Genomic DNA, 19,763 nt, shown 5'->3' with positions numbered 1-19,763 from the left:
ATATTTCAATTGCAAATTGTCATGTTCTCCTTCCAAGGAACACTGTTAAACATGATTTTTCTTTTATGATGGCTGTTTTTAAATTCAAACTTCTTAAGTAGTCCTCATGTACATTCTTTAGAAATTTACACACAACTTTTACTTCACTGCTGGAGCTTACAAGGATCTTTCCTTTAAGGCAGAAACTGACCACAGATTAAATAAGAATGGTGATTTTACACAACATGATAACAGTTAACAAAGCAAAGACACTGAGGAGCAGAAAGAACTCTTTTTTTTTTTTTTTCTCTCCTTCTATTAGCTTCTTTCAGTTTCAGGGTTCTTATGCACTCTTAAAACTAAAAGAACTACAGCGTTTCGTAATAAAATCAGATTTTCCCAGTTGTTGAAGCCTTTGTAATTGAAAGGTAAATGTACACCAAGGTGTGAAAGCAAAAATGTCTTGGCTAAGCTGCAGAAATGCACTATGAATTTCAGCTGTAGAAAGTATTTGCACCTGGATTAAATATAAACCCTCAACAAAGGGTGTGGCTTTCTTCAAAACATGTCTACTAAGTTAGCAGGAGAATGACAAGATGCCTTCCTACTGCAAATTCTGCTGCACTGTAGTCAACTCAAAAGAGATACAGCAATTTCAATACGCTCAGACAAGTCCCTAAACCTCATACTAATTTTTACATGCATCTATCATCAAATCTGAGAGCAATGAGAGCTCTCCTCATAGCTCTTAAGATACTTGCTGTTGTTTGGCCAGGTTTGTAGTGGAAGGTAGTAATGTTTAGTAGAGCTGCTCATACAGCTGGATAAAAATGGACATGCTTTTTGGCAAGCAAATGCTTCTCAGGTCAAAATGCAGTATTTCATTTGCAGACTTTCACCGAGAACTTTCCCCATGTAGCAAGGGAAGAAAGAAGCTAAACAAGCAAGTGAAATCACACAGTCTGACTCACCTCGATTTTGTCTGAAGCAGGGTGCTGATTGAGCACTAGCTGGTCACTTTCTTGCTTTAGCTTGTTGAGTTCTTTTTCTTTAAGCTCCAGTTCACTCATGCGTTTCTAAACCACCAAAACACAGCGTCAAACAAATGCCCAAACATACGCTGTACAGGATGATTTATTTAAAATTGTCCAGATAGTTGTGATAATATAAAATTATCCCTGCTAACACTACATTGAATTCTATTCAGTGTACTGAAGTTAATTATGAAGAAAGTAGAATCAAAGTACAGTCATCTCAGTTCTAGCCTCTGGGCTTGATGCTTCACAGAGCAAAGCATCCAAAGTTCTCCCTTCCTAGGAATAACTAAAGCAAAAGTGGCTGCAACATCCAGAACTGTACTAAAAAGAAAAAGTACCTCCTTAATAATGTGAACTTTCATTCCTTTCTCAATTAGGTGATCAGCACCAATATTGGTTAAACAAATGCACATGCTCAATTTCCCTGCATAACCCACAGAAGACGAGGAGCAACACAAAGTACATCTGATGGTGGGCTCAATGTGCTGCTGGCAAAACCATTAGTGGAAGAGAGCATCTCCCTCTGGTATAGCTCTGCTTGCTGGTGATAGACAATCAGAGCCAAATTCCGGGACCCTCTAAGCCCTGCATAGTCCTAACAGGGAGAATTAAACTGTTTATGTCCATTAGTTTATCATGCCAACACAATGACTGTGTGATTACTAGTTCACAGAGGACTGTACTGCTAATGCCAGCTTCCAAGGTCAAAAGAACCCAGGACAACTGGTTGAAAGGGAGCAAAATATTCCAACAGATGTCCAATACTGACTCATACAAAAGGCTGTCATGCTATTTAATTCACGTGTTGATAAAAATCCCCAGGAACTTCGAAAGAGTGAAGAAACACCTGTCCTGTGACCAGTCCCCCTGAGCCAGGCTGTTCCTCCCTCACCATCCCAAAAGAGGACCCATGGGAAGCATGGGGAGGTTGAGCTGTCTTACAGAGAAGGCCTCCTGCTTCCTGGCGATGTCAGTGTTCCTGTCACTCCAGTCATAGAGAAGCTCCTCTTCTTCACAGTCATTGATCCACATGATCTCTCTGCTGGTGGCTTGGATGAGGTTCTGGAACTGACGGAGTTGATCCATTCTCTCAAAGGAGTATTTCTGTAAGGAATTCCAGAAATGAGAAGCCATAAACACAGAAATGCCTGTGCTGGGTGGAGAAAGGGAAGCCAAGTGCACAGCATGTCCTATTTTTTTTTTTAAAAAAAAAAACCAAACCCAACTAAAATAACAGTAAAAACCACACAAATAGAAAACCCATTGGCAATGGACCACAGATAATGTGCCTGGGTTTACTGAGATATGAAACCTGCTGGCAACAGAGAGCAGACAACATGTCTGGATTTACAGAACAACAGGAACCTGAAGTCAGCAGCTTACGAGTGTAGCAGACATGCACACAGGCAAGCAAAAAGGCATGGGGGAAAAGCTAAGAAATGTCTGAACATTTAGCACCACTTTTATTTGCATCTGCTGCTCATAGTACATCCTTGAAGTTGTATCAGCACCTTTTGCATGCATGACACTTCATGAAAAGATTCCTTCTCTGTCCTGGCATCATAATACACATCCTGTTGCTTGAAATGTGTATACAGGAATCAGCTTCCAATCCCAATCTACCATTTGCACAAGATTCTCACTGTGTTTTACATGAAGATCCAAAGCAGGGAAGATGCACAGCCCTACGCAGAATTTGGTTCTAATCCCACCTTTAAGTAACTTTGTAAGCTTCATATATAGACTAACTACATCACTACATTTACATCCACTAAGGAGGTAGAGTTCTACTCTTCATGTGTTTAGTGACCAAATCCCTTCACCAGCTGCAAACTAGAAACTTCCTTGTGAAGGTAAGTCAATTATACACAAGGTAATAAATTAATCTCAGGTTCATGATGCAAACTGAACGTTATAGAAACTACAAAGCACTGCCAGTTTACCACTGAACAGAACTATTTAAATATTCATCTGCCAGTCTGTTGAGACCTAAAGTGTCCTTTGACTATCACACTGGTGTTAGTAAGACAAGAAGAGCATTCATCATAAAGGGTATCGGAAACAAACACATCTCATGCTCACCAGAAGTCCTTCATATTCTTCCTCCAGCTGATGAACTGCAGCCTTCTCACGCTGGAAGAGAGACAGCACATATTTAGTGAACCTTTTACAAGTTGCCCATTTGCTGCTATTCCCTTTAAAGTGTCAGTATCATTACAACTACAGGTGGTTACCTCCAAATGCCTGCAAAAGGCAGAGGTGAGCAGGATACCTGCACCACTGGGGAACCACAGCAAGTATAAGACCAAGGCTTGGACAAATTTACTTCCCCCAGGGATGCTTATTACGTGAGGTTGCACATAAACCCCTGTAATACCACAACAGCTCCCAAAACTGGATCTCCTTCTGTGCCAAACTCCTAGGCAGCTGTGAGGAGCCAGCTAGCCCTAGAGCCAGCTTTGGAGACCATGAAGTAGTGTAAACTACAATGTGAGCAGCAGGCTCCAATTTTTATTCCCATTTCTATGACTGGGAACCATTACAACCTGGGAACTGGTATTCCACAGGGCCAGACAATCACCTTTCCTATTAGAAGCAGAAGGGGAAAAGGAGTTAACACCCATTTACTCTTCAGCTTGGTTGAGAGATCACAGCTCCAGAATGGAGTACCTTTTCTTTAGGCCCAACTCTTTCTCCTCCTGTCTGTGTGACCAATTAACAGAAAAAAATAATGGGAATGAAATAATCTTCCTCTCTCCTACACCTAGGTACTGGGCTGATAGGAGAGGAAGTTAACCATTGCATTTTCAGTGACTTCTTTATTCCAATCACAAAATCCAAAGGGGGACAGAAGCCGCAGAGGGGAAAAAAAAAAAAAAAAAAAAAAAAAAAAGACACCTAAGAAAAGCTCGAAGTTTAGCCCAGAATTTGGGTATTTTTCATGAACCCCCCTCATTACTCAAGGCTGTATCTAAGCACCCACATGATTCTTTCACTTTCTTGTTTTAACGTATCTAGACAGAAAGTGAGAATAATCACTTAACCATTCTTCTCACAAAAAATGTTGCAATGTTTATTTGCCAGCCTTGGTACACAACAACAGAACTTTAAATAGCTACTAGATTTTCACTTTAAAATTCTGGGGAAAGAACTGGAACAAAAAACAATCATGAAATGATAAATATTAGGGTTGAAAGTGGTTACTAGCATGACACCAGTACTTTCTGAACAGAAGCTGAGCTATTCAGCATTCCTTTTTATAAAGGAACACTGGCAAGCCAATGATGCAAGTCTAGACTAAGCAATGTGTAAGGGAAGACAGTAATTACCAGATCTGTTTTGACTTTGTCCAGATGCCAGCGATAGTCTCCAATGGCATTGTGAGTTCTCCTATGGTCACCAATTTGTTGCTCAATGGATGCTGCATCAAACCCCCATTTCACCAGCTCCATTTCAGCCTAGGAGAAACAGACAGCGTTTGTACCTTCATTTCTGACATTGTTACCTAACTCAGAGCATAAAGGAACTGAACTGCAGGAAGCATGACGATGCAGTAGAGTAAAACTGAACAAACGAAACTTCAGAATAGGGGGTTACAATTTTTTAAAATTGTCATCACTTAAAGTGTGTGACAGGCTCCCAAAGTAGAAGAAACGAAGTGGGGAAAATATTTAAGTTGCTTAAAATTAGACTAGATGACACAAAATACACTCATTAGTGTATTTTCAACTGTGTTCTTTGGACCAAACTGTTCTTTTATGTTCTACAGTCTAGTTACATTCTTATCAGTCTGAAAAGAAATTACGACTTTATCAAACAATGCTATTCATGCAATTCATGTGAAAGTACCCAGAGTCAAGTTCTGTAGCCCAGTACACTACACTTCCATTTAAATCACACTCAGGTAAACTCCAACAACTTCGGTTAAACACAGTCAAATTAAATGAAAAAACAAAAGATAAACTGAAATGATTATGGAACGTGTTGTTTCTCTTGCATTTTGGCAACATTTATTGTAGGCTGCAGAGTGAAAATCTCTAGGAACAGCCTTTGAAAAACAGTAATACACCTGGATAATTACTAAATCAAAAACTGACTACAATTGTTTCATTATTTTCAAATATTAAAAGTCACTGAATTCACAATTCAGCTCCTCAAACACCAAAACATCTCTTATGCTGTAAAGACACACTCCATCTCTGCCTGAATGCCTGTCTGCGCATGTGTACAGTAAGGAAACAGGTATCTTAATCGTGGGTTGGGACCAAATTTGGTAATTACCAGCCTGGAGCCAAACCTCTGTGAGTCAGCAGATGACAATAAAGCCTAAACCACACTCAAGCATAAGGGTTCAAAGGCAATGTTGAAAATGATCCAAGAAACAAAACCATTTTGCATTCAGCCATCTAAAAGTTACAGGACTTTGACCCTTCTCCTTATATTTAAGGAGTCTAAAGGAGTCTGAAGCAACAGCGGCAGTCCTGGCTGCCTGCCAGCACAGGAACAAAGGCTGTCTGGATTTCACTGCACTTTCCCTAATTCTGCACTGGAAATTTGGCCAATCTTCCTACCACCTGATTCTCCTGTCAGCAAACCACCGAGACAGAAAACAGAAAAACACCAGCAGAAAACTACAGCTGCTCAGACCTTTTCCCCCACTTCTTAACCATGTTACTAGAGGGAACATTATCCTAGTCCCAGTGTGAGTGGGTGATGGGACACAGCGAGGCACAATGGAAAGAAAAGGCATGGTGGAAAGTTCAAAATAAATTTTCAAAAAAAAAACCCCCTCAAAAGCCCAACAGAGAGCCACATGTTTACTGGCTCCACCTTAGCTTTGCCTTAGGGACTGAAAAAGGGAGGGAGAGAGAGCCTTTTACCTTCACAGGAGCTTTTGTGTGGGAATGCAGCTATAAAGCACTCGCTTATGCTCCCTGTGCTTGGCAAGGGGTGTCATGTGGTGTCTTTGGGAGGTGCAGCATGTTCACTGCCTTTCATCACTGGAAGCATGCCCAGTGCCTGTCCAACATCACTCCTCAAACCGTGGCAGGTCTGACAGTTAGCCTACTCTCCCACAGTACGTGTAGAGCAATCATATCTGCTGTTGCTGTCCGGGCACGATGCTTATACACACTACCGCTCAAGGAGTGCATCTCCACTTCCCCTTCTTCCTCTAAAACATGCCATGCTATGGGAGGGTATTGAAAGACTAGACTGTGACTAGCACTCACATAAAAGTATGGGAACTGTACAGAGCTCTCACCCCTGCTCATCTGGTTTGCGTAGCAGCCACCTGGCAAACACCACACGCAGATAACAATGACAGGATCACTAAGCAACAACCCGATAAAAAAAAAAGATAAAAATAATGCAATTTCAATTTACAAGGAGTCTGCAAAGTATAATTTCAGCCACCTTGTTCCATGCTCCCTATCTGTCTCTCAGAAAGGCCTTTCCAACCACAAACACACAACTTTCACTTCAGCAGCACAAAAACAGACTACGGGCTCTCAACATGTGTTTTCTACTCCAGGTTACACCATCAACAGCTGTGCATAGGCAAATTTATTCTGGGTATGCAACAGATAGCAACTTCAGCTTTTTGTTCAGCATTTCGGCAGTGACTTCTGAAAGCCTAGTCCTGTGGCAATCAGCTCTACCTTCTCGCTCCCACAGCGAGAAGGATAGATTAGAGGGGGAGAACAACTGTAAAATACTGGACAATGGTTAAATCTGTGAAGCTGGTCCTATCTGTGTAAAGGGTTAAAACAAATATGAATCATAAAGGAAATCTGTGGAAGGAAGGAAGGAAATATCCAGCATAATAATCCCTAATGCAAACATGCCAATGCCTTTTGTTATGTTAACAGCTGTGTCTCCCTTAACTTTCAAATCTAACTTCCACACCTTTTCCTCCGCAAAGGACAACCCTAAATCCATGTTCATATTTCAGTGGAAAATCACTATATATATTAATAAGTATATTACTCATATTGAGTAAATACAGTATATACAATACGGGGGAGGGGAAAGAAAAAAAATAAAAAAAGAGGAACTTGGAATAATATAGAAGCATTCATGTGTACTTTTAATTTTCTACTGGCACCCAAAACATTACTACATGTGAGGTGACATTCATAAACATCAGCAGGTCAGCGTCGACTCGGGGGTTTTGCACAGATTTACCTTCTGATGCCTCATCCAGTTCAAACATTCACTTGTGACACGTTTCGTGTACTCATCCCAGCCTGAGCCACTCTGAGAGGAGTAGCAACCACCGCCTTTGGAGCTGGCCCTCCTGGCACGGGGAACACTGATGGCTTTGTACAGGGCACGCATTTGCTCTTGAAGCTGAAGCAGTCTGAAAGGAAAGGAACCACTTAGTGTCTATGAGGAAAACACCCAGAAAACATGAAAACAATACAATTCATCTTTCCAACTGGACCACCAAGTATTCAACAAAGCAAAGTGTTGAAAGCACAGGCTGTGGAAAAAAATACACTGACTAAAATTTCATGGGGACAACCAAGGTGTGAAATTCTGTGAGAAAAATATTACTGCAAGGCCCCTCCCCACGTTAGCATGCCCCAAACAGATTTAGTTCCACGTTATTAATTTCTGTCACATCCTACAATACCAGGAAAGATGGACACTTGGGATACCACAGACTTCTATCAGTCATATTGCTTCTCCAAACCCTTTGCTGGCAATACCTTTTCTGATACATATCACAGGGCTGGCCCATCTGCCTCATCTCTCTGATCAGCCCATCCAGGACATCCATTTGGTCATTTGCCTGTGCAAAACACTCTTCCAGATCTCTGTTCCCTCTAATCTGGACGCCATCCCCATATTTCAATTCCTAAAACAAACAAACAAAGAGATGGGAGATTAAATTAGATATTCATCACCTAAGCTTCAGCTTGGTTGTTTTAAGAGATGTTATGAGAACTGATTATTTTTAAGAAGCGTGGCAGGTTTCAACTGCTAAGTCTCCGATTGCCGGTTTTAACTGGCAGGCGGCCAACTGAGGACCCACAGTCATTGGAAAGCCCTTATTACAAATTAAATACAAAAGAAAATTATTAAAACATAATAGCAACCAAACCTTTCCATAAAGAACAGCACATCCTGACTGATGTTTACTTCAGCAGAGCCAAGGCTTCATACAGTGTGCTAAGTTTTTAAGACTTTACGGTTTTGTGTTCAGAGGGCAAGAAGCAAGCACTGTCCTAGCAGGAGTCGGTGGACATTGCTCCAGAATTTTCAGAAGTTCCCCTGAGGTTCTAAGATACTCCTCCCCTGCAAAAACACACACTGCAACCTGCCTGCCTGGGACCAGCTCCATGCCCCATCACATTTGCATCCCACCTTATCACCCAAAGTCTAGGCAAATTCTCCATGAACCCTCTCAGTGCAGTGGACCAGCATGGTCATGGTGCTTCAAGCAGGAAGACATGGCTCTTTGATCTCATCCCACACTGACACAGCCATGCTGAACAAAACATAACCCAGCTGTGATTTGATTTTGTAAATAAAATATCAATGGACCTCATTACTTTGTCCTTCAGAACAAAAAGAGGAAAAAAAAAAAGCAAGCAGTGCATGTTGTGGCACCAAGCTGGAACTAAATATCACTTTCTTTTAACTTCACTGGAATAATATTAATCCTTAACAAGAGGCAGTGTTTACTCTGGCATTGATTTTTATATAAACACGCTCACACGTGCTGTATCTCTGAAAAGGAAATGAACTGCTAACCACAGAGTTCATTCCTAAAAGAATTGTCTGTCCACAGAGGGTCCAAAAGTGTGCATTAAATCACATCTACTGCCAGAACTGTGAACGAGTTTTGCATCTCAGTGGCCTCAACAGCAGGATGCACTAACCACCCTGCACTTCCTCTGACTTCAGCAGAAACAGGGGACATTCTTCACCAGGACTGAACCTAGCATCAGTGAGTAACCCAACCCCAGACACTATGGGATTATATCAATGTAGCATACAGCAAAGATTATCTCTGTGCAGCTGGGATTAAACAGCCAAGAATTTCTTAATCTAGTTTCATACACTTCTTTAGGAATCATCTGGAAAAATAAAATAAAGGTAATGAAGGTCTTTCTTATGGTGGTTCGGGTTCATTGTGGCCCAGAAAATGATGACGATAATCCTCAGCACACACTAAGAGTATAAATGATTGTAACTTTATTAACGGCCAGGGGTCTTGATCTGAAACTGAAAAATAAGATACAGTAAAATCTGTTTGAAGGATGGGCTTTTTTTTTTTTTTTTTTAATCCAGAGGTCCCTCTTTTCTTAATCAGATGCATTTAAATCAGTTTTACTGAACACTGAGTGCAGATGGAAGAGGAAGACCTAGGAAGGAGGTATGCCATTCCACTCCCAGCTGCCTCAAACAAACAGCTGGAAGGGGAGAAAGCAGATGAAAAAGCAGAGTCTGTGAGTCCAGATAACAACGCAGCATTCATTCCCTGTAATATGCATAATCACTTCTGATAAGAAGAACAAGAATCACTCACGGGTTGTACTATGAGCTCAGCTCGCATCAGGCAATCCGAACAGTTTTGCAAAAGCTCCTGGATGGTGTTCTGGCGTCTGGACACTGTACAGGTCCCATTCTGACTGTTGTGGGAGAGAAGAAGATGATGAAGTACGGAGTAATCACACATTTTGAAGAGACATGAGAAATACAAATCTGGAACAGCTAAGAGAAGTTACATGGAATGATCCACCTCATTTAGCTTCACAGAGACGCACGTGCTTTATCTGGCCCTCCTGCACAACTGCACCGTGAAGTTTTAATGCTGATTCCACCATGGCAGAGCCACTTTCTAATTCTGTAACAGCAGGTGCGGACTGACTTTGCCACAGGATAGAGCAGAAGGTGGAAACTGGCATGCCATAAAGGAAAATGTTTTTCTTCCAGCACAGGTATTTGTAGCTTTGATCGACAACTGGCAGTATTACAGTGAGAATGAATTATTCACAATCTTTGTTAAAGTCGATACATTAGAGCATAGCCTTTGCCTGATGTTATTGTACGTGTTATCACACCAGTCATCAAATGTCAGAACATAAAAGGAAAGTAGGATCCTCTGCTACACAAGCGCACGAGCTCACAAGACCGTACAAGCATACGAAGGGCCCTTTTATCAGCAGAAATGCATGAAGCTAGTGCTGTGTCTTGAGAAGGAACTGCGAAGTTGCCCAAGCTATTACAAAACCAGATGTAGGGCCTGGAGTTAGAGGACATGCTTTCTTACAAATAAGATGGTAGTTTGGGGGTTTCAAGTAAAACTCCAGGACCTAAAACACTAGTGGGGGGAAAAACCCAGGACAGATTAACAGGGTTGTTATTGTTGTCCTGCACATAGTCTACTGTATCCATACTGCCAGAAGGTTGCTTTTCCAGCATTTGGGATTCAGCCACCAAAGCGAGCCACTGCTAGCTGAACATGGGTGAGGTGCTTCAAGTGAGGTGCCATTCCTTGCTGATGGAATCAGAGCTCTCAAGCAAGCCCAGGCAGCTCCCAAACCCAAGCACTTGCCAGTGAAACTAAAATAAACCACTACTACGAGACGGTAAGAAACTAAGATGCTTCCAAGCCTTGTCTAGTTTTCTAATTCCTGTGCTCACAGTAGATAATCTTTTCCATTACAAATCTCTGAAGGTTCAAACCTTCCACACAACACTAACATCAAAAAGACTAACGGTGCAAACCTGTCCAGCTCAGAGCCAGCAACTCATAGAATGGTTTGGGTCAGAAGGGACCTTACAGATCATCTAGTAAAGTCATCTGGATTCACAGAAGTCTTTCCACTGACTTCAACAGAATGTGACCATACTTCACAAAAGGAATTGTGACAACGTCAAAAACTCGGCAGAGCTGTCTTTGGGAAATTGCTGCAGTGGTGAGAAACGTTCAGTGGTGTATTTTTAAGAGCTCTTCTGCAGCGTGCACAGTTGGTGCTCCAGCAGCCTGCCATTCTCCTATCAGCTCTTCTGGAACCAGTGGAAAAAGTTTGAGTAACTTTTCACCAACTTCCCCCAATACCACGGAACAGACTGTCAAAGACACAGAGACAGGGCTAGAGAATCACTGGGTGACTTAAAACAAGCTGTACACATGCAACTCCTGGCTTTTTGGCTGCACAAACACTGCACCCTACTGTGCTATGCACCCCTGTAGAACTTGGAAACAGCTTAAAGAAAACAATTGTGAAAAATAGCATATGAGTCTGATTTTGTGCCAGGCTTCCCATCAGCTTCCTTTTCTAAATCATTCCTTCTCCTTAGGCATCACTGTTGTGTTTGGCTCTAGAAGTATCTGACTGCATTTAAAATTTACATTTAATTATACCCACAATTATTCTCATGAATGAAACATAAAAAAGAAGAGAGAGGAACCTTCCAAGCAATTTTCTCCTTTTAGAACATCAGAAGAGGATTTTTTTCTTCAATCGCTTTCTCAATCATCTCCTGACAGCTATAAATGCCGGATAGCCATTAAAGGCAGAAGAACTATAGATGGTGGCCTGACTTCTGCTGTAATAAATCAGTGTATCTCCACCGACTCCAGTGTAACTTCACTCACCTCAAAGGCATTACTTTACTTGACAGGAAGAGGAGGTCTAAACAGCAGCTGCCATAGTTAATGCACTAAGAAATTATGAACAAAAGCTATTTTAAAATAAATCATACTAAAACAATTAAAAAGATAGAAAAAGCAGAATTGCAAGTATTTTGTGCTCATCCCAATGATGTTTGAATACCATATCCAGAATTATTTTCCAAATAATTAGAGTTGGAAAACTGAAGATGGTTTAATATAGTTGCACAAAACCGTTTCAAAAGCAGGAGCAGTTGCCTTGAAGTGAGAGGTTTACGTGCACCCTATTCAGACCTCCAAATAAAGATCCACAACTTACTTGTTTACAGTTCACAGGGACCTTCACAGCAGGAAAGCAGCAAGTGTTTACGGTTCTCCAATCGAGTGGATAAAGACTTCAGAAAAATCATGGCAAAAGTTGAAGCAATACGAACCGAAATCAGAAAACAGCACAGTATTTCATCAGTGCTGCTTTTAACACCTTGGATATCAGTTCTGTTGTTAACAGAAAAAAAATTGTTAACTTTTTGCTCGTCAAAATACTGAGATCAATACTAGGACAACAGGTGAAAAGGTAGTGGCCTGTTAAAGTCAGTTGATGACACTGGCCGAGCTAATGGCTTTCAAATCAGTCAGCTGACCAAACAGAGCTACACAGGGTTATGGGGCATACCCAAAGAGTGCCGGTGCCAGTACAGAAGCCGATGTTGATAGCATAGCTCCACCAAGTCGACAGGACTCAAAAGACTTCAAATCCAAAGAGGATTTAGCTGTAGAAATGTACTCAAGAAGGGCCTAAGTCCATCTCTGAACTTAAAAAATAAAAATACTTAGCAAGACTATACCTCAACATACATCAGTTGATACATCAGATGGCAGCAACACAACATCACATGGACATATCTTCAATGCTTTTCACCCATGTGACAGGAGAGTATTTCATAAGCAGTTTTCAAAGGCCCTCAGTAGAATATTCCTCCTATTGAAGTCAACAGGCCTTTAATGGGAATGAGTAGATCAAAGCAGAAACCCCAATGCAGAGTAAGCAGACGTCCAACCTTGAGGCAGAAGGAAACAGCCAGCAAAAGGAAAACCATCTCCAACACAAAAAATACTGGACCAAAGAAACTGAGGCAAACCCTAACCCTGAACATGCTAGATGGCACCGCAACGTGGAGACAAGAAGAAGCTGGATTTTTAAAGTACAACCGTGTAACCTAGATCCTATATAAAAATGTCCCTTAGAAAGACATAGGACCCCAACAATCCTCAGAGGACACAGATTAAGTGGACTACTATAGCTGATATTTTGTCCATGTCTCTCTCGCTTCACCTGATTTTGTTTACATGAAACTGAGTTTCAAGTAATGTTTGGTCATTGTAACAACTACTACTGCTACACCGTATCAATGTGATTTGATTTGATTGAACTCTGGCAGCATCTAAAGCTCAAACCTGTGAATAGGAATCCTGCTGCACCAAGCACTGTAGGCAAACCACCCAGTGAACATCTGGACAGGTTTTTCACTTCTTTTACTGCACCTGTGTAAATACAGCATACATTTTCAACCATTCCAGCAGGAAGAGAAAGAACTGCAGCCTGGTCTCCTAGCAGTACTTATAACACAAGAGTACAGGGACTCCTACTAATAAAAAAAGACATTTGCAATAATTATTTACTGTACTGCTTTGGTTTTGTAAACCCTGGAGAACAGCGCTGAGTGAAACAGCCTGGACTGCCTCAGACCTTAACCACCTATATGTCCCTTCAACTCAAAATTTTAGACTGTGACACTTACTCTGAAGGCAACTCATTAATTTCAAAAAGATACTATTAAGCTGAGTGCTTTATTAAAATGACTTAGTTTTAATAGTCATTAACTATTAAAGGAACAAAGGAAAACAAAGGGGGGTAGTGTCTGTGTTTTTAAGTTATGAGAATACTTCAAAACACAGAAGACTCACTTCTATTTGGGATCTTAAAATGTAGCCCTGTACCTCTCTATTGGAAGAGGAGCCCTAGGAAAGGCACAGCATCTTCATGCTGCCGTCAGTCTGTACAGGAGCCGGCCTGCTTGCTGCATGCCACGGCGGAATACATTGCTCCCTTGCTATACTGCACTCTTGCTCTCCCAGAGAAATGAAAGGACAGCCCAGCCCCTGTTGGCACTGGGATCTGGGCAGGATGCTAGTTCAGACAACACCTCCCCACTGAAATATAGCCCACCCGAACTAGCTGCTGCCTTACTGGTGAATCCTCAGTTTCTGAATTAGGATTGTACTTAACTGTTAAGCAGCACCGGTGATCCTCATGAGACCCCCAGCTCTACAGAAACAAGAAATAACTATTCCTGCTTTTTGTAAACGGGACTGAGAAATGTGCTGAAGGCCACATGATGAGTTATGACAGTTGAGACACACGGCAAACGCAGCAGTGCCCATGTCCCTGGAACACAGCAGGGCTGACTACTGCTGCCACTGACTTCTTCAAGCAATCGAAAGATTTCCTAAGTGATATGTTTTGAATAAATGATACATTCTCCGTAAACACTTAGCTTGCACCCTTACAGGGCCAACCAAGTTGTCATTACTGCAGAACCAGAGAGGCAAGGAAGAAAGCCAGCCACCTTCTGCTTTCTCATTTGCCTCCTGCTGCTGAAGACCTGCACACACCCCAGCCTAAGCGCCTGCAATGAGGCTGCTTTGGTTTCTGCCTTTGTCAGTACACATCAGGAGGCTGCTGTGTTATCCGGGGGGCGATTATCCTCTAGAGAAAAGGGGCCAAGGAGACATACAGAAGCACATCCAGCAGCTTCTGCAGAGCCTTCCAGCCGCTTCACAGCTCCTTAAAGCTTTGGAAGCACAAAGGGGACACTCTTGTTCCAAAGATCTGTTTTAAACCAAATTAAAATACTCCTTGTTAGATTTTCTGATTCCTCCACAAAATATTTACCTGTTAAAAATTCAAAGCATTTTTTTTTCATTCAAAAAGGAAGCTTTAAAAAAATGTCTTTTTGCAGATCCAAAGTACTAGAGTGACTCCATAACTCAACAATGAGAGCAACACAATAGTACTTCTTTTCCTCCACGAACATACACACACACACCCCCAACTTGTTTGAACAAGCAACAGATTCATCAAGGGATTACCTGGTATGCCCAGGGTAGGCAAGTCAGAAGAAAAACCTGACCTGGAATTTCCATTCCCAGCACAAAGACTGCGCATACCACAGGGTTAAACCACCACCCAGCTGCTATTGCCTGCCAGCTGGCTGTGTGTGCCCCTGACAATGCACAGGCATATGCTGGCAAAAGGTGGTGAATCACACCATCCATAAAGAATATAACCAGAAATTAAAACAGTATAAACAGACTTTTTTGCCCCCCTCAAAGAACACGAATGCAAGTGTCAGAATTTGTAAAGTTTCGTAACTGGGTTCTCCCCATACATCTCTGCTATTACTAATCGGGTTTTGCACAACACTGCCTTGCCAAACTAGTCCCATCTGCTGAGTATGCACAGACAAAGGCACAAAACCAGCAAACTTCACAAGATGCCTGCATCTTGCAGGATCAGGCTCTAAAACACATTAGAAATGTGCAAAAATTTAGTAGTCACTGGTGAAATCTTAAGACTCTTGAGGCTAAGTGCCTTCAGAGGAAGCACGGTTTCACAAGGGATCCCGCCGCCCCGATCTGCAGAAAATCCTTGCACTTTTTCCCACCGGTATTAGTCACCAGGAGGAAAAGCACCATTTCAAAAGGCTGTACCTGCCCAGTGCAGCTGGCTGCAGATACACTGTCTCCCACCTCCAGCTCTGGGAGAGGGAGGTGCCAAATGCAGGGTCCAGCCTGGACCGTGGAAATACACCTCTGCCGGAGGGCAGTCACTTGAAACACAGCAAAACCCCTTTGCCTGACAGAGCTTTTCACACCTGCAGAGGTACCTAGCTTGAAATCTCATGCACGTACCTACAAAACAGTGAGCTGGGAAAGGTACAACCTGGTTTTCTCCTCATGGCGTGGCAGCATCACCAGCTGTTGCTGAAACCCGTTTCTTGGCCAGCTAGAGCACAGCGCAGGCCATCGTGACAGGTACTCGGCAGCAACTCAGACACATTCCTCCCTCCCTGTCTGCCTGCGGTTTTGTTTGTCACCAGGGCAGTTTTTCCCCCCATGCAACACCGAGGCAGAGGAGCGCAAAGGGGATGTTACCTTGCCAGCACTACCGCCACTTGGCTTAGCCAGGACCCTGCAGATCCCTGTGAGACTGACAGGACGGGCAAAACACAGCTTTGAATCTGTTTTCTCCAGCTTCCATTTGTCAGTCGCTGAAAGTAATGTCAGGGCACGGGATGTGAATGTCTAACTCTGTTTTTAACTTAAAGCACAGAAGTTAATTAACTCTTCAGCAGAATTGTGTAAATTACCTTATTTTCATATCACACAATGACTGTAAATCCTAGGCTATTTTTTCTCCCAATCTCAGCAATGACAAAACTGCATAACTTTCCACTTCTCATTCTCTCACAGCTTATCAGATTTCATCTCTCCATAGCAAAGACATTGATAAATACTGGATTGATGAATTGGCAGTTTAGGAGAGTGACTCACCATCAAGCTGAGTATCTGTACTCAGGGCCAAGCTCATCTCAAGTTCCCAAGCCAGAAGAAACTGGGAATGTTGTAAAAGCACCTTGCTGAGCCCTAAGGGTAGGGAGCGTCTTCTATTGCTCTGTGAGTAATGTAATACTCAGCACAGACTTGTTTGGCAGAATACGCCCCAAAACTTACTAGACTAGGCCCTAAGTTGAATCCTACTGCATTTAAAATTAAGGTACATTAATCTTCACCACTGGAAAAAGCAGCCTCGGTTTTGTGAGTTCAGTAGCTGCCACTAAACTTAGGCACTGAAGATGTCAGGTGGAATGCAATTATTAAAACCAATTCCATAAATGATGGCCCTGATCCTGCAAGAACAACATGCTCAGGATTTAGTGGATTTTCTGCACACAGCGCATGTGCAAGATCAGGCACAACTTCTGTTTTCATTAACTGGCAACAAAATCCTCATTTTGTATTTTGGGACACATTTTAATTCAAATCAGCACTGGTTAAAAATAAACCTTTGCAACTCAGTAAGGTGCAAACACGCATATTGTTTTGCAAAACCATATTTTAAGTATTTTGTATGGTCAGATCTTTTCATATAAAAAATTTATACATAAAAACATGCACATATACATACATAATTTAATTTTATTTATTTATAACCTCATTAACAGGCTTCTTTAATTCCATGCTGAAGCCTTGCAATAAAATGAACAGGAACCTTCATTGCAACCTCCTTGCCATGTATGCCTTCCCAAAAAGGAGATATGAATATTATGTTACAGAGTAAATGAAAGGATGTTGATACAAGGTCCTTAACGTCTCGTCTGTCCCTTCCACTCTTGCTACACCACCCCTGAATACTAAAGAAAAAAGAGCCTAACAAACTAAGGGCTGGTTTAAAATATGTAACAAAAGCTGAAGAATACAAAATTAAAAGAAGGTATTTCTCCTCTAGTGAAAGTCAGGAATAGTAGGGAAGTCACTCTAGTGAATGTAATGCAGCTGCACCAGAGTACAGTCTGGGAAAAGAGAACGGCCCGGAAGTAGCATATTCTGCCATTAATTCTTCATGCCTGTCTCTTAGAAACAGTAAAGGTATTTCCAGTGAAGCACCACCAGCAAAACAAATCCTCACAAATGCAAACCACAGAAACAGCATTCTGGAGTCCTAGTATGTACATTTTCCCAAGGTAAAGTATTGAATTGTTCTAATTATATAGTAATAAATAGGTATTCCCATACTACTGTAATAGTATGTAGACATGTTATAGCTGCAGTTCATCGTAACTAACTTACCTGTGCACACATCAAACCGAAAGTCAAATGAAGAACTAAAACTAAGAACTGGGTAAAGTAATAAACAAAAAAAGAGGCAAAATACAAGTTTTGCCTTTCATTCAGTGGTCCTCTAGCAACAGGTCTGACATACGTAAACAGAGCTCCCTGTAACCTCTAGGGTAATCCTAATTCTCTACAGCCATTTATAGATCTGCTTCATATAATAAAGCCCGCCTCTTCTCATCTGCTGTTTATTTACTAGATATGCTTAATTTTCATCCTTCTGCAACCTAATCATGACGTACTGTCCATAAAATTAGGGCTTAAGTTCTAACACAAATTGCAGGACAGCATTCTGAATCAACTCCTATGTCAGTAGCATCAATAATCAGACCAACAGGTTTAATAGAGCCATTCCGTGTGTTTAAAAAAAAACCACAATAAAACAAACAAAAAAAACAACCAACCAAAAGGAATCACCAGCAGCATTGTATCTAGGTGCCTTACATACACCAGTGCTGTTTCCTTCAGCGACTGTAACCGCTGCCTGCTTTTCAGTCCCATAAACTCCCAGCCAAGAGGATTAACGGAGAAGTCTTCATGACCACTGCACTTATTTTTCATACATTCAGAGCACCACTTTGCTCCAAAAAGTCTTTGCCAGAGTTGATCTGCGCAGATTGCGGGTACAGCTGCATTCATGAAAGCAGGTATTCTCCAAACCAGGATTCACAGCCAGCACCCTGCCTACAGGACCACGACTGTGTCTCCAAACGAGGATTCACAGCCAGCACCCTGCCTACAGGACCACGACCGTGCTTGCAGCAACAGTACAAGCAGAAAATGAAGAGGCAGAGGGGAGGAAAGCAAACTGATGTTGCTTGTCACACATCTTTGCTCCCCAGCCACCAAATGTCAGGGATCACTACAGAAAAGACCATGCTCCCAGGCCTTCCACAAGCTAGCAACAAACTCAAAAACGAGTAAGAGAGCGGGTTTCACTAGTCATTTTATAGCCCTAGTTATGTGGCTGCTGGGGAGGCCAGTGAGAGCTGAGCCCGGGTGTGCGAGGCACGGCCTGTCCGGCGGCACCGAGCCCGGCGGGGACCTGTGGGCCCTGCACCAGCACCACGACCCGCGCAGCGCCGAGGGGGGATGCTGAGGTACTGTTCTGCTCTTCACCCCGTTACTCTCCTCACGGAGAGTCCCCCACCAACGGCTGTTGTAAAAGTTTTTGAAAATCAAAGTTCTTTGCTCGCCTTTAAAAGTCTTGTAGAAGTTAGTCTCCTCATGGAGGGGGGAAATAAGACTTGCAAGCTCGCACACCTCAGGAAGGGAGCGGCGAGGCGGCCCAGGGCAGCTCCCCGATGGCGGCCTGAGGGAGCGGGACCCCCGCGGCCCCGGCCCGGCCCGCACCTACCCGTATCCGTCGGAGGCGTAGTCCCCCCCGTAGGTCTTCTGGTAGTAGTAGGTCTTGTGGGTGTGGGTGCCGCCGCCGCCGCCGCCGCCCACCACATGGGAGCTCATCTCGTAGCGCAGGTCGGTGCCCGACTCGGCCCGCGCCATCCGGCCCAGCGTGTTGATCCGCGGGTGCGAGCCGCCGTTGATGCTCATGGCGGCGAGGGAGCGCGGGGGGCCGCCGCCCGGGGGGAGAGGGGACCGGGGGGGGAGCGACGGGGAGCCTGAGCCAGACCCGACGGGGCGAACCGCATGCACCCCCGGCAGGGCCCGCCGCGGGCCGGGGAAGGGCCGAGCGCCGGGGATCGGCGCGGCCGGCAGGTGAGGGAGGGGAGGGCAGGGGCGCCGCGGAGCGCTGCGCGGTGGCGGGCGGCGGAGGCTGCTGGCGGCGGCGAGAGCGAAGGTCCCGTCCCCTCCCCGCCGGCAGAGGAAAGGCGAAGCCACACCTTTCGGCGGCCGTTTTAAGCGGCGCTCCTGGGCGTGGAGCCGCCGCCACCGCCTCGCCTGCGCCCTCCGCGCCTCCCCGGCAGCCGCCTCAGGTTTCTCCCGGGCCGCGGCCCCCGCCCCGCCGCGCCCGGCCCGGCCCGGCCCGGCCTCCCCGCGGCGGCGGTGTCGCTCCCCGGTGGCCGCCCGCGCCCCGCAGGGTCTCCCCCAGCCTCGCACGGTGCTTCCACCTGCCCGGCTGCGTGCTCTGCGCTCGTACGCGGCCGGCGGCGCCCGGAGCCCGTTGGGAACGGCCTGCTGGCCCGGGTCGTACCGGGCCCTGG

The 19,763-nt window shown here is 43.9% G+C and overlaps 1 protein-coding gene across 3 annotated transcripts in view; it reads right to left on the bottom strand.

The window, feature by feature from the left end:
- Positions 1-19,537, bottom strand: part of DSP (desmoplakin) — a 40,043-nt gene extending 20,506 nt beyond the window's left edge. Inside the window, exons 1-8 of one of the 3 annotated variants that reach the window (XM_055706006.1) lie at positions 18,959-19,537; positions 9,556-9,658; positions 7,730-7,878; positions 7,203-7,377; positions 4,346-4,474; positions 3,099-3,149; positions 1,959-2,120; positions 951-1,055 (exon numbers count right to left, since the gene is read on the bottom strand). In XM_055706006.1, the coding sequence (XP_055561981.1) occupies positions 951-1,055; positions 1,959-2,120; positions 3,099-3,149; positions 4,346-4,474; positions 7,203-7,377; positions 7,730-7,878; positions 9,556-9,658; positions 18,959-19,152 (1,068 nt within the window). In that variant the 5' untranslated portion in view covers positions 19,153-19,537. The remainder of the gene's footprint in view (positions 1-950; positions 1,056-1,958; positions 2,121-3,098; positions 3,150-4,345; positions 4,475-7,202; positions 7,378-7,729; positions 7,879-9,555; positions 9,659-18,958) is intronic. The other 2 variants (XM_055706008.1, XM_055706007.1) reach the window with 2 other exon arrangements.
- Between the last annotated feature and the right edge of the window lie 226 nt (positions 19,538-19,763).

The sequence above is a fragment of the Falco cherrug genome, chromosome 3 (genome assembly GCF_023634085.1).
Source record: "Falco cherrug isolate bFalChe1 chromosome 3, bFalChe1.pri, whole genome shotgun sequence".
Classification (NCBI taxonomy): Eukaryota; Metazoa; Chordata; class Aves; order Falconiformes; family Falconidae; genus Falco; species Falco cherrug.
This window is presented reverse-complemented; position numbering and strand designations above follow the sequence as displayed.